At 38.5% G+C, this 14,963-nt stretch overlaps 1 protein-coding gene across 4 annotated transcripts in view; it reads left to right on the top strand.

The window, feature by feature from the left end:
• LOC132024852 (histone-arginine methyltransferase CARM1-like) overlaps positions 1 to 14,963 on the top strand; it is a 247,794-nt gene that overhangs the window by 73,613 nt on the left and 159,218 nt on the right. For all 4 annotated transcript variants that reach the window (XM_059411943.1, XM_059411941.1, XM_059411944.1 and 1 more), the window contains exon 2: positions 7,826 to 7,951. In XM_059411943.1, coding sequence (XP_059267926.1) covers positions 7,826 to 7,951 — 126 coding nt within the window. The remainder of the gene's footprint in view (positions 1 to 7,825; positions 7,952 to 14,963) is intronic.

Here is a 14,963-nt window from a genome sequence, read left to right as displayed (position 1 = left end):
AAGGGTGGGGGTGGGGGGGCCTGTGAAAGTTTGAGCAGAGCTTTGCAGTGACTGCACATGTGCCTCATTAATTTTAATCTGGAAGCTTGGAATGATGTGAACTCATTTGTAGTTGCAAGAGAGATTACAGTGGAGAGACTCAATCCTGAGGTTAAGCCCCATGTCGGGCTCCACCCTGCTCACACATGTTCTCTCTCTCTCAGTCTCTTTAAAAAAAAAAAATGTAATGAAACCATAGAATGAGCAAGGTCAAGGCAGTCAGTGAATGTGTTCTTAGACTTGACCCAGAAAGATGATCCATAAAAGGAAATACTTGATAAATTGGGTCTCATCAAAATTCAAAACTTTTTATAGACGATCCTGTTAAGAGGATGAAAAGTCAAACTACAGGATGGGAGAAAACACTTGCAAACCACATATATATATAACAAAGGACCCATATCTAGAACAAAAGAGGAACTCTGGAAGCCCCACAGTTAAAGGAAATAGCGGGTAAAACACATGAACAGAAGCAGACATACAGATGGTAAATAAGCACGTGAAAAATATTCAGCATCATTAGTCATCAGGGAAGTGCAAATTAAACCCACAATGAGATAACACAATACAATGATAGAAATGTGTAAGCAAAAAATAGTGACAGCACCAAATGTTGTCAAGGATGTGGAGAAACTGGATCATTCGTCCATTGCTAATGGGGATTTGAAACGGCACAGTCACTCTGGAAAACAATTTGATAGTGTCTTATAAAACTGTATGTGCAATTACCATCTTTATAAAAGTTCAGTAAAGTGATATTCACATAGGGGCGCCTGGGTGGCTCAGTGGGTTAAAGCCTCTGCCTTCAGCTCAGGTCATGATCCCAGGGTCCTGGGATCGAGCCCCACATCGGGCCCTCTGCTCAGCGGGGAGCCTGCTTCCCCCTCTCTCTCTGCCTGCCTCTCTGCCTACTTGTGATCTCTGTCTGTCAAATGAGTAGATAAAATCTATAAAAAACAATGATATTCACATAGAAATAAACAACAGAAAAGTATTGAAGTCAAATGCCATACAGAGAAAAAAGGCAGGAAGGGACAAAATAACATCCCCACCAATAGTGAAAGCATGCTTGGAAAGTAAGTGCTCTAAAACGTGTCTGAAAGGTTAAATTTTTTAAAAAAATCAGAGAAATTAAGAAAATTTACGCAGGACATGCGAGAATAACATAAAGAAGAATTAGCAAACTCATAAAATGATAGAATTCAAGAATATACTTAGGAATAAAATAAATAATTAAAAGTAAAATAATTTTAGAAGTAAAGATTAAATTAGAAGCAACAAGAAATATTTCAAATAAGGGAGAAAAGATGGAAAAATATTTAAATGTAAAAAGAAGTAAAAGGGAGTCAAAAGAAAGTTATAAATATCAATGCTCAGCACAGATGATCCAACACATACATACATGAGAGTCTGGGAAGAAGGTAAGAGAGCAAAGATGTAAAACAAATACAAAAATTATAATTGAGAAAATTTTGCCAACATAAAAAAAATGGAAAATACCTATTGAAAGAATAACTTTATACCTGAAAATATGGACGTAGAATGGCTAGCAGAAGGCACATTCTGGCAAAAATTACTGACCTTTAAAGAAAGAGACGGCCCTTTGGACATCTGGGCAATATTAGCATTTTACCCACAAGTGCCAGAAAAGTCAATTACCATCAGTCTTTTTGATGGTAACGTGATTCCCTAGAAGAAAATGGATAAACATACCAGAGATCCACAGAGAAAGAAAATGTGAACCGGGGATTCTATATCCAGAAAAACCTGACCTTCAAAAATGTAAAAGACAAAGAAAACGATTGGTGTGTGAGAGTTCAGGGAATGTTGTTCCCATGACCCTTCTTAAGCAATCTCCTGAAGAACTTGTTTCCCTGAGCCCTAGAGATTGTATTAGCGAGGAGGGTATGTGCTATGGTGAGTGCTGTGAATTGTGTAAGACCGACGAATCAAATAATACATCATATATATATATATATATATATATATATATATATATATGTATATTTTAAGATTCTACTAGACAGTGACTGTGGACAACCACACTTAGAGAGGCATGTACTTGGAACGGGCGGGGAGCACGGGATCGTAGCTGGATGGTGGCTGAAGGAAGACATGGTACTGTGTGCTGGTTGTCTAATGCCAGGCTGCAGATCTAGTATAACTAGAATACAACATGTAGAGGAAGGAGTTAGCATTTTCCAAAACACTCTACAAAACCCCCAAAACCCAACCCAAACCGGACCAACAACAACCATTTCAGCAGTCACACTGGGTGATGATAGTTTCGGGCTCCTGACACTCATGTCTTTTTTTTTTTTTTTCCTTTTAAATCCATTTTTTAAAAATTTAATTTCAGTGTAACAAAATTCATTGTGTATGCACCACACCCAGTGCTCCATGCAATCCGTGCCCTCCATAATACCCACCACCAGGCTGCCCCAACCACTCACCCCCCGCCCCTTCAAAACCCTTAGAGTTGTTTTTCAGAGTCAGAAATTGGAGGGGGAGATGAACCATGGGAGACTATGGACTCTGACGCTGATGTCTTAACGGCCAGGCTTCCATTTCTTTGTTTCTATCTCACCCATGGATGCTACCCGATTCTCAACTCTGAAACCTCCTCCAAAGCCCTGTCTTGCATATCCCATGTACCTTCCTGTTCTCTTCATTTCTTTTCTGATGTTCACACTTGGCCCCCTTCAACTCGAATCAATCCATTTTCAGTGTTTACTCAGTGAGCGAGAGCCTAGGATCGAATCTTTCAAACACAAAATTCTCTAAAGGAGAGGGAGAAGCTGTGATGTATCCTTTATTGCTCTTTTGTCATGTCTCATAGGAAACCATGTGGTTAATACCATCAGCACTGATGCCAATTTTAATATTAGATATTGGGGGTTCTGTAATCCTGTCCTTTTTCCTTTACACTCCTTTCCTGTGGTTAAAGTTGCTAGAAATAATAACTGCACATTTACCTATATACTTTATTCCATCTATAGAGGTGCTGCTCTACAATCAGGTAGCACTCTATTTCTAGAAAATGCATTCCTTAGGCAGCCTAACTTCATATTTCTAGACAGGAAAATACTAAAAGGGTCACTTAGCAAAAAATTGGCACCAATGTCATATTATTAACTGTCACAAATGCCATAAGTACTCCTCTTTCCAGGAAAAAGAAAATAGATAGATATATATACACACATATATATGTATGTATATATATACATATGTATATATATACGTGTGTGTGTGTGTGTGTGTGTGTGTGTGTGTGTGTGTGTGTATATATATTTTAGAACCTCAGTTCTAGACCATAGCTGACATGTAAAGTTCTGGGTCAGCCAGCATTGTAACTTTCATATGGGGGGAGGTCTTTTGCATTTGCAAGGACTGAGAGAGGAAGGTGCCAGTGTGGAGCAAAAGAGAAATATTGTTTAATGGAGCCAAGAGCAATTCTCTTGATCTTACTCTGTGGCATTTTCCATGTTTACCTGTAAAATGGATTGGAACATGGATTTCTTTGTGTGTCTCTGGGAATCCTCTCAGATGAGAGTAGTAGAAGATAGAACAGGCATCTGGACCACCACCATCATGATGTTCTTTTGAGAAGCTTCTGGGAGAGCAAGTGGCATTTTCCCAGGAAGAGAACAGCAAGGCTCTTTGCTTTTCTAAAGCTGCCTCAATTTTGTGCACATGGGCCTAACAGTGCTTGTGACTTCACTACTACTGGCAGATCAGGCCTTGCCCTTTGATGAAGTAAGCAAAGCAATTGTTCAAAAGCAGAATGACAGTAAGTATGCAGAAACACCCAGCCTTCTGTACCACTGAAAAGATGAAAGGAGATGTTTGTAAGGAGTCAGAATGTTCTGCAGATGTACTTCTCATAAATGGTAATAATAACTTGGTTGGGAGAAAGATGTGAACCTTAGCTCTCCACGTCACCCGTACTTGTCATGAGTGTGATCGTATTTCACAGTCTTGGATTTATATGTGTTCCCAACAACTCTTTATTGTATTCCTTAATTTTTCTGACACAGGTCCTTTAAATTTAGAAAGACACATTTCTCAGTTGGTGAAAGACGTTACCGTAAGATAGCTGCACTTAATACTGCTCATGTTAGTTAACGGAAGTCAACTAGAATGTTTGTTTTATGTACTAACATGGTCTAAGGGTAGGAAAGGAAATCAGCACCAATTAGAAGATCCACAAACAGGAAACATGACGAAATCTTCATTTCTATGAATGATCTTGAAAATGAGAATTGAGATAACACTTGTGTCAGGTGCATTTATTCATAGATCAATTGGCTACATTTACTCCGAAATTAATATTTTTGAATTAGTAAACTACCAGTTAATATCTAATACATAAGAGAATTAGAAGAATGGTAATACCCATGACGAGTGAAGTTGTGGTAAAATACACTAGTGATGGTAGCATATCTTTTATTGGATTGCTTATATTTTCTGATTGTTAAAAATAAATAGTCTCATAGAAAGCTCAAACAAGGCAGGACCATATAAAGGGAAAAATAGGGGCGCCTGGGTGGCTCAGTGGGTTAAGCCTCTGCCTTCGGCTCAGGTCATGATCCCAGGGGCCTGGGATCGAGTCCCGCATCGGGCTCTCTGCTCAGCAGGGAGCCTGCTTCTCCTCATCTCTCTCTCTGTCTGTCTCTCTGCCTCTTTGTGATCTCTCTCTCTCTGTCAAATAAATAAATAAAATCTTTAAAAAAAAAAAACAAAAAGGGAAAAATAAAAATGATCCCAAATCTCTCTGTGCAGAGAAAACCACTGATGACATCTTGGTGTGTCTCTTTTTCAACAGCTCTCTCTGAAGATAAACACATTAAATTGCTACAATAACATTACACATGCTGTTTTGCAACCTGAACACGGGGGTCTCATGTTCCACTCAACCGATCATGTACACGGTGGTAGACGGGGTCTCATGTTCCACTCAACCGATCATGTACACGGTGGTAGACGGGGTCTCCTGTTCCACTCCTCCGATCATGTACGCGGTGGTAGACGGGGTCTCCTGTTCCGCTCATCCGATCATGTACACGGTGGTAGACTCCTCTTCCTTGCATCTTCTCACGATAGTGAACAACTCTGAGATGAACGTCCTTAACTATACACTCACTCACACGCGATAAAGTATATCCTGGAGGAAATGATTATGAGCAGAATGTCTAGCAAAGATTACATAGACTTTACCTTTTGAACCCCATGGGCAGACTACCTCCTACAAATTTATCTTCCCAGTAATTGCTATGCACTGTTGTCTCATACCCTTTCCAGTATTTGATATTGTTAGTATATATTTTTTAAAATATTGACAGTGAGAGGTAAAAATTCAGACCTCATTATTTTAGTACACATTTCTTTGAATATTATTATAATTCATTGTTTACATTCTTTTTGCTATTGGCATTTTTCTAGTTATCAATTACCTACCGATTCCTCTACTAACTTTTCAATAAGAATGCTTGCTTCTTCTTATTTTTTAGAGTAAACTGTTTCTTGGGGAAATTCAATCTTCATTGGGTGTGCTGAAAATATTTTCACAGCTTACTGCTTTTTGACTTTGTTTAAAGTATTTATTTATTTATTTATTGCCAAATGTAGGTTTTAAAAAATTAAGTAGTTACCAGCACTTACTGGATTTTTATGGCATGCTTAAAAAGCCCTGTTCCACCCATATTTCAACAGAAGATAGGAGAGGATGTCGGAAGGAGGCTATATGGGCAGGCATTTTACTATGTCTGAAAGTAGGATAAAACAGCACCTCATTTTATACCCTAACCAAATCACAACAGAAAGAACAAACAAATAACAGCAAAATAAAAGAAATTCTGACCTTATCTGGATTAGGAGAACCGAACCAGATAAATTTTGAGGCTTTCTATCGCTGCTGGGATGGCATACAGTCAATATATGGAGAAGCGCTTTCACTGATCCAAAAAATATTTATTAAGTACGGGGTATTGTGCTGGGTTTTGGTTCAGAGAAGAAAAGATAATGATTTGAAAAAAGAAAATAAGATCACTCCTGCCCGCACAGAGTTCACAGACCGCAAGGTACTGTAGAAGATTAGCATCCGCCTTTCATCCGACTCCAACACCATGAGAAAACAATTGGTCGGTGCAGAAAATCCCGATTTCTTGGTTGGGGGAGGGAGAACCCATTTCTTGTGATTTAAAGAAAACACATTGTCTAGAAGAGCCCAAGCTCCCTTCTTCTGCATCTCTTCACAGCTGCCTCTCTGTAAGGAGACATTGATGCCTTTGAGACACGGACTGGGCTGTAATAATTAAGCCTGTAATCATGCTTTACGCCAAGAAAATGTTTTCAAAACATCTGCACTCTTTAACCATCCAAGATGTTCTATGAAAACTATTTGTGAAAGCTTCCATCAGGAAGTATTCATTCATTTGAAATAATGGATGAAAATATTTGAAAATATTTGGTCATCTTTACTGTGTGTGTGTGTGTGTGTTTTGAATGTGTGTATATGAATGGGCCACATACGTGTGTAAAAGAATTTTATATATAACTGTTTTTTAAAGATCTTATTTATTTGACAGACAGAGATCACAAGTAGGCAGAGAGGCAGGCAGAGAGAGAGAGAGGGAAGCAGGCTCCCTGCCGAGCAAAGAGCCTGATGTGGGGCTCGATCCCACAACTCCGGGATCATGACCTGAGCCGAAGGCAGAGGCTTTAACCCACTGAGCCTCCCAGGCGCCCCAATGTATAACAATGTTTTAAAGGTAAAACACTTCCTGCATTTGGTTTTGTCAGGGAAGAGGGAAGGCATAAAGGATGGAAAGTAAGATCTGGTCTAGAATGAGAGAAACGAGCGTAGCCCCATATATCCCAGAGTCCCAACCATATCATCAGGATTTTAAAAATTATTTTCACGTTTATTATTCCGTCATCACAAAAAGCTTGGAAAATAAATATCAATACTTTTATTTTACACAGTGAAATAATGTGACTAAGTGTGATTCAGTGATTGAAGTCCCTAGGTTAGTAAATATCAGAGATAAAAACCAAACCCCAAGTTTATTACTTTTGCCACCACTCTACAGCCGCCCCAGTGCTCAAGGCCTGCTTAACTTGTAAAGGAAGAATATCGAGTTACTTCCCAATTACCCATGCATGAACCTGGTGAGAGCCTAGCCACTCACCGCGGGCCCTGCTTGCAGAACCCAAGCACCCTCTTTATTGCACTTGCCTTGGCCCAGTGTGGTAAGAGCATCAATGGGCTTCAGAGTCAAATTCAATCTTAGGCTTTAATCCTGGTTCTGCCCTTACTAGCTGTGCACATTTGGACCTGAGCTCTCTGCCTTGCCTCTACCCAGGAACACTGGCGACAGCTCTTACAAGGAAGACCGTGTGAGCTCTCTGGCATATACTAAGTGCTCAGGAATCACCAGAGGGACATTACTTGGGCTCTCCCGGGATGCCTTCAAGAGACACAAAACCCACTGGGGAATAGGAGTTTTAAAGGGAGTGGGGCCCTGGACATAAAAACAGAAGCCACTGAGAGTTAGTTTTGACTCTGTCCTGACCCACATGCGAAGAACTGCTAGGGGGCCACAGTTAATTCCTGTTTTATCTCGGATCCTCCTACTGCCTGAAGTCTCATGAGGGATTCTATTACAAAAGAAGTGGGGAGCCTTGAAAAAAGGAGAGAAATGTAGGGATGGCATTGCTGACCCTTTTTACAATGCTCAAAAATGGATTTTCCTAATCCCCCCCCTTTTATTTCCATCCTCTATAGCCGATGGCGTGTGTGTCTTCAAATGCTTACTCAACAGAGACACTGAATGTTGCCGCGTGGGGAAGGAATCCGTCTTGATCACACTGGGATACAACAGCATTTTGCTGAAGTTTGAGTCTCCCGCTGGTAAGTTTGGGGCCTGTCCTGACCCCTTCCTTGCCTTTCCTGAGGACAAGTCTCCGGACTGGCTAGCTTTGCTGTTACTGGCTGGTTGGCGTTTGGCAGCGTGTTTCCTGTTGTGACCTGTCATGGCCTCAGAGAAGGATTTGACACTAGTGCTGGCTCTGACTTGATCCCATGGCTGAGGATCAACCAGCCTTTTCCTTGACTGGGAGGATGTTTTTATTCTTAAGCGCCCCCTCCTGCTTTGGTCCTCTTTCCTCCAGAGCTGCAGGAGAGGACGGCCACCAAGGTGGTCCCAGCCTTCCATCACTCTTGTTGCTTCTCCTTGACAATGAGGCTGTTCGCAGAAACGTGACTTTTCAATTTGAGTGGCATTCAGAATGATTCCGTCTTGTTTTTTTACCTTTGAATCATTAGTTGTTCATTTTTAGACTCTAGATGACGAATATCAAACAAGCAGGGAGGTAAACTGAAGTAAAATTAAGTGTTTTAAGAAAGGAAGAGAAGACACTCTGGAAGAGGTCAGCTCTGATAAAGAAGTTAAGGCTAGCAGTGCCTTGGGTCTGCGTTAGATGTTTGATGGTCTTTCCTTTGACTTGATATAAATTGATTCTTTGTACTTACAGTGTTAATCCAGACAATGTAAAGTATTAGCAGTGGTATGTGTTCTCCTCAGGTTAGCCGAAGTACCCTAAGCTGGTACATCATCAGTAACTACTTGGGATAAAGAAATTAACCTGGTTTCTTATTTTGAAATTCCGCTCACAGGGGCATCAGCTAGAGCGAGGAATTTGCTCAACACATGTCTGTCCATTTGTCCATCTTATGTTTCTGCTGCATTTTGGAGTAAATTATAGTAACCAACACATTCTAACACCATGTACTTCCAGCTGCATATCATTAACTAGAATTCAAAATTTGTTTCTAATTTTTTTCTATAAAAGTTAAATTTACATACCTCACAATGCACAAATCTCAAAAACACCATCATTCCTAAGAGTTGCCTCATAGCGTTTCCCCATCACTCCTTACCCCTGACCTTGCCGGGCCAATCACTGCTCTGATTTTCTTCTAACCAAGATTAGATTTGACTAGAACTTCCTATAAATGGGATCATTCAGTGTACACTCTCTTTAGTACGGTCACTGAGCATATTTTGAGACATCCATGTTGTTGCTAGTGTGAGTAGTTTGTTCACTTTTATTACTAGGTAATAGTCACAATTCGTATATTCATTCTCGTTTCAGTGAGTATGGAGACTATCTCCAAGTCTTGGCTATCGTGAGTAAGGTTGCTATAAATATTCTCATATATACCAGTCATTTTGCAGACATATATTTTTTTCATTTCTTTTAGATCAATATCAGGAGGTAAAATTGCTGAGTCATAGAATAAATGCTTAGTTCTCTAAAAAACAGCTAGAACCTTTTTTTTTTTTTTTAAATTTCTGTTTGACAGACAGAGATCACAAGTAGGTAGAAAGGCAGGCCGAGAGAGAGGAGGAAGCAGGCTCCCTGCCGAGCAGAGAGCCTGATGTGGGGCTTGATCCCAGGACCCTGGGATCATGATCCGAGCTGAAGACAGAGACTTTAACCGGCTGAGCCGCCCAGAGGCCCCCAGCCAGAAGGTTTTCTAAAGTGGTTGGACCAACCGTATCCTCCCGCCAATAATGGATGGGAGTTGTTCCACATCTTTGCCGGTATTTGGTGTTTCAGTCTATTAAATTTGTTTTCCATCTTGTAAAAATTAATTAATTAATTAATTAACTAATTAAATAAAACTTTATCCATTTTGGTAGACATGTGGTTGAATCTCATGTGGTTTTAATTTACATTTTCCTGATGCGTAGTGATATTAAGCACTTTTTCATGTGCTTATGAATTCAAATCATTTACTTGTTACTAAGTGGTTATTTGTCTATGGAATTACTGGTCTTCATGTATGTGGGACACCAGGCACATGTCAGACACAGTTCACGCACATTATCTCCTAGCTTGGAACTTGCTTACTCATTTACATACTGATGTCTTATGTTGAAAAGAAGTTTTCAAATTTGGTGATGCCATTTTTTTCCTTATTGATTTCAGTATCCCAAGAACTTTTTCTACCCTCAAATAGTGAATGATTTTGACTGTATTGCCTTCCAGAAGTTTTAAAGTTTAATTTTTGTATTTTATTATTTTTTGTGTGTTTATTATCATTTTCTAATCTTTCTTAATTGCTTTTTACATGGTGTGAGGTATGAGGCCAAGGATTACTTTTAGACCATGCGGATATCCATTTATTCTAACACTGTGTATTGAAAAGGCGTTTGCAAGTCAAATGACTGTATGCAGACTTGGTCTATTCTAGAGCTCTCTGTTCTGCTCCACTTACTTCTTATTATCCTTAGGCCAGTATCCCATTGTCAGGGTTACCTTCAAAGTAACTCTTGAAGTCTGGTGGTTCAAGTCCTCTAACTTTGTTTTTTTGTCAAGATTGTTCTGGATATTCTTGCTCCTTTACATTCCCATATACATTTTATAATTAAGCTGTCAGTTGATATACAATACTTGCTCCAATTAAGACTGAGATTGATCAGTTCGGGGAGGATTGTCATTTTCACAACATTAAGGTTTTGGTCATTGGCAAGCTGAAAATAGCTCATACTAAGTCACAAGAGACAGTTATTAAATTTTCAGAAATTTGATAGCTTGACATTGGCCAGGGTGGAAGAAATTAGCAAAGTCCCCTGTTGTTTTGTGGGGCGGGAGTTCATTGTTAAATGATTATCAGCATGCCATTACTTTCAGACCAGGGATATGGTATTTCTCTCCATTTATTTAGGGCTTTAATTTTCCCCCAGAAGAGGAACATTTTGTAATTTTCAGCAATGAGGTCATACACAACTGTGACAAATTTAACCCTGAATATTTTATGTTTTTGACTGTATAGTAAATAAAATTTTGAAAACTCACAAGTGTTTTCTGGTGGTATATAATATATTATTATTAAAAATTTCCAGTGTGATTAGTATACAGTGTTGCATTAGTACAATATAGTGATGCAACAGTTCTCTGCATGATTCAGTGCTCACTGTAGGTGTGCTCTTAGTCCCCTTTACCTGTTTTACCCCACCAGCCTCCATTCTGGTAAAACTCTGCTTTCTATAGTTAAGAGTCTGTTTTTTGGTTTGTGTCTTTCTTCCTTTGTTCATGTGTTCTGATAAATTTCACAAATGAGTGAAATCATATGGTATTTGTTTTTCCTTACTTACTGACTTATTTCACTTAGCATTATACCCTCTAGATCCATCCATGTTGTTGCAAATGGCAAGATTTCATTCTTTTAGTGGCTGAGTAATATTCCATTGCGTGTGTGTGTGTGTGTGTGTGTGTGTGTGTATGTAGCTCATGTTTTCTTTATGCATTCATATATCGATGGACACTTGGGCTGCTTCCATAATCTGGCTATTATAAATAATGCTGCAATAAACATAGGGGTGCATGTATCTTTTGAAATTAGCATTTTCATATTTTTTTGGTAAATATTCAGTAGAGAAATTAGTGGATCATCTGGTAGATCTGATAATTCTATTTGTAATTTTTTGAGGAATGTCCCTACTGTGTGCCACAGTGGCTGCTCCAGTTGCATTCCCACCAGCATTGCAAGAGCGTTCGTTTTTCTCCACATCTTTTGCCAACACTTGTTGTTTCTTATGTTTTGATTTTAGCCCTTCTGACAGATGTGAGACGATACCTCTTTGTGGTTTTGATTTGCATTTCCCTGATGATGAGAGATGTTGAGAATCTTTTCAGGTGTCTGTTGGCCATCTGCATGTATAGTAATGTCTGTTTGTGCCTTTATTTGTTTAATTATTTATTCACTTAAAGGTTATTTATGTTTGAGAGGGAGGGGGCAAGCATGCAAATGGTGGGGTGGGGGTGGGGTGGGGACGGGGGTTGGGAGGGCCAGAGGGAGAAAATCTTCAAGCAGACTTTCTGCTTGAGTGCGGAGCCCAGCGTGGAGTTCTGTCTCATGACGCATGAGATCCTGACCTGAGCCGAAACTAAGAGTCAGAAGTTTAACTGACTGAGCCATCTAGGCTCCCTTTGTCCACCTTTTAATTGGATTACTTAAGTTCTTCTGTGTTGAGTTGTAGAAGTTCTTTGTAAAGTTTGCGTACTAAACTGTTATCAGACATATCATTTGCCCTTTCAGTAGGTTGTCTTTTCACTACATTGTTTCCTTTGCTGTGCGGAAGCCTTTTATTTTGATGCAGTCCAGATAGTTTGTTTTAGCTTTTGTTTCCCTGGCCAAAGAAGACCTATCTAGAAAAAGGTTGCTGCAGCTAATGTCAGAGAAAGTACTGCCTGTGCTCTCTTCTTTCAGGTTTATGACTTCAGATATCACATTTAGGTCTTTAATCCCTTTCGAATTTATTTTTGCATATGGTGTAAGAAAGTGGTCGTTTCAACCTTCTGCATGTTGCTGTCCAGTTTTCCCAACACCACTTGCTGAAGAGACTGTCCTTTACCCATTGGCTATTCTTCCTTGCTTTGTTGAAGATTAATTGACCATATAGTTGTGGACTCATTTTTGGTTTTTCTGTTCTGTTCTTGTATCTACCTGTGTGTCTGTTTTTGTGTCCGTACCATACTGTTTTGATCACTACAACTTTATAATATAATTTGAAGTCTGGAATTGTGATGCTTCCAGTTTTGCTTTTCATTTTTAATTTTGGGAGTTTATAGTTTTCCAGGAATGCATCCATTTCATCTAGGTTGCTTAGCTTATTGGCATATAACTGTTGATAATATCTTCTGATGATTGTTTTTACTTCCTTGGTGTTAGTTGTGATCTCTCCCTTTTCATTCATAATTTTATAAATTTGGGCTTTCTCTCTTTTCTTTTGGATTAGTGTGGCCAGTGGTTTATCAATCTTATTGATTCTTTCAAAAAACCAGCTTCTAGTTTCATTGGTACGTTCTACTGTATCTCTGGTTTCTACCTCATCGATCTCAGCTCTAATCTTGATTATTTCCCTTCTTATGTGTGGAGTTGGTTTTATTTGTTGTTGATTCTCCAGTTCTTTAAGATGTAGAGACAGCTGGTATATTCTGGATTTTTCAATTTTTTTGAGGAAGTCTTGGATGGTTATGTATTTCCCCCTTAGGACTGCCTTTGCTGTATCCCATAGGTTTTGGACCAAAGTGTCTTCATTCTCATTGGTTTCCATGAATTGTTTCAGTTCTTCCTTGATCTCCTGGTTGATCCAAGCATTCTGAAGCAAGGTGGTCTTTAGCTTTCAGGTGTTTGAGTTCCTTCGGAACTTTTCCTTGTGATTGAGCTCCAATTTCAAAGCATTGTGATCTCAGAATATGCAGAGGATAATCTCAAGTCTTTTGATATCAGTTGAGTGCTGATTTGTGACCCATTATGTGGTCTATTCTTGAGACGGTTCCATGTGCACTTGAGAAGAATGACTATTCTGTGTTTTTAGGGTGGAATGTTCTGTATATATCTATGAGGTCCATCTGGTCCAGTGTGTCATTTTTAAGGTTGCTTTGGCTATTTGGGGTCTTCAGTGTTTCCACACAAATTTTAGGATTATTTGTTCTAGGTCTGTGAAAAATGTTGTTAGTATTTTGATAGGGATTGTATTAAATCTATAGATTGCTTTGGATAATATGGACATTATAAACAATATTTGTTATTCCTACCCATGAGCATGGAATATCTTTCCATTTGTTGGTGTCATTTTCAGTTTCTTTCATCAGTGTTTAAAGTTTTAAGAGTATAGGTTTTTCAGTTCCTTGGTTAAATTTATTCCTAGGTATTTTATTATTTTTGGTACAGTTGTAAATGGGATCTTTTTCTTAATTTCTTTTTTTGCTACATTATTATTAGTGTACAGAAATGTATTATAATACAAAATGTATTATGTTGACTTTGTATCCTGCGACCATACTGAATTCATGTATTGGTTCTAATAAGTTTTGGAGGTGTCTTTAGGATTTTCTGTGTATAGTATCATGTCATCTGCAAATAAGGAAGGCTTTATTTCCCAATTTGGATTCCTTTCATTCCTTTTTTTTTTTTTTTTTTGTCTGATTGCTGTAGCTAGGACTTCTAGTACTAAGTTTAAAAAAAAAAGCAGTGAGAGTGGACATCTTGGTCTTGTTCCTGCCTTTGGGGATAAGCTCTTAGTTTTTTCCTCATTAAGAATAATTTTACCTGTGGGTTTTTCATATATGACCTTTATTATGTTGAGGTATGTTCCCTCTAAGTCTACTTTGTTGACAGTTTTTATCACGAATAGATGTTGTACTTTGTCAAATGTTTTCTCTCCATCAACTGAAAGGATCATTTGGTTTTTATCCTTTCTCTTACTAATGTGATACATCATGTTGATTGATTTGCAAATATTAAACCACCCTTGCATCCCAGGAATAAATACCACTTGATTGTGGTGGATGATTTTTTTAAAATGTATTGTTGGATCCAGTTTGTTAATATTTTTTTGAGGATTTTTGCATCTGTGTTCATCAGAAATAGTGGGCTTTTTTAATGGTATCTTTATCTCATTTTGGTACAACATAATGCTGGCCTCATCAAATGAATTGGAAGCTTTCCCTCCTCTTTTATTTTTTGGAATAGTTTGAGAAAATACTTATTTACTCTTCTTTAAATGTTTGGTGGAATTTACCTGTGAAGCTTTCTGGTCCTGGACTTTCTGTTGGGAGTTTTTTGATTACTGCTTTAATTTCATTGCTGGTAGTTGGTCTGTTCAAGTTTTCTATTTCTTCCAGATTCAGTTTTGGGGAGATATGTATTTTTTGGAATTTATCCACTTCTTCTAGGTTTTCCAATTTGTTGGCATATAATTTTTCACGATATTCTCATAAAATCCTTTGTATTTTTGTGGTGGTGTTTGTTATTTCTTGTCTTTCCGATTTTGTTTGAGTCCTCTCTCTCTTTTTGATACATTTGATTAAAGGTTTTTCAACTTCGTTTATCTTTTGAAAGAATTAGC

The sequence above is a fragment of the Mustela nigripes genome, chromosome 9 (genome assembly GCF_022355385.1).
Source record: "Mustela nigripes isolate SB6536 chromosome 9, MUSNIG.SB6536, whole genome shotgun sequence".
In the NCBI taxonomy this organism is placed as follows: Eukaryota; Metazoa; Chordata; class Mammalia; order Carnivora; family Mustelidae; genus Mustela; species Mustela nigripes.
Note: the sequence above shows the minus strand (reverse complement) of the source record. Positions and strands in the feature narration are given on the sequence as shown.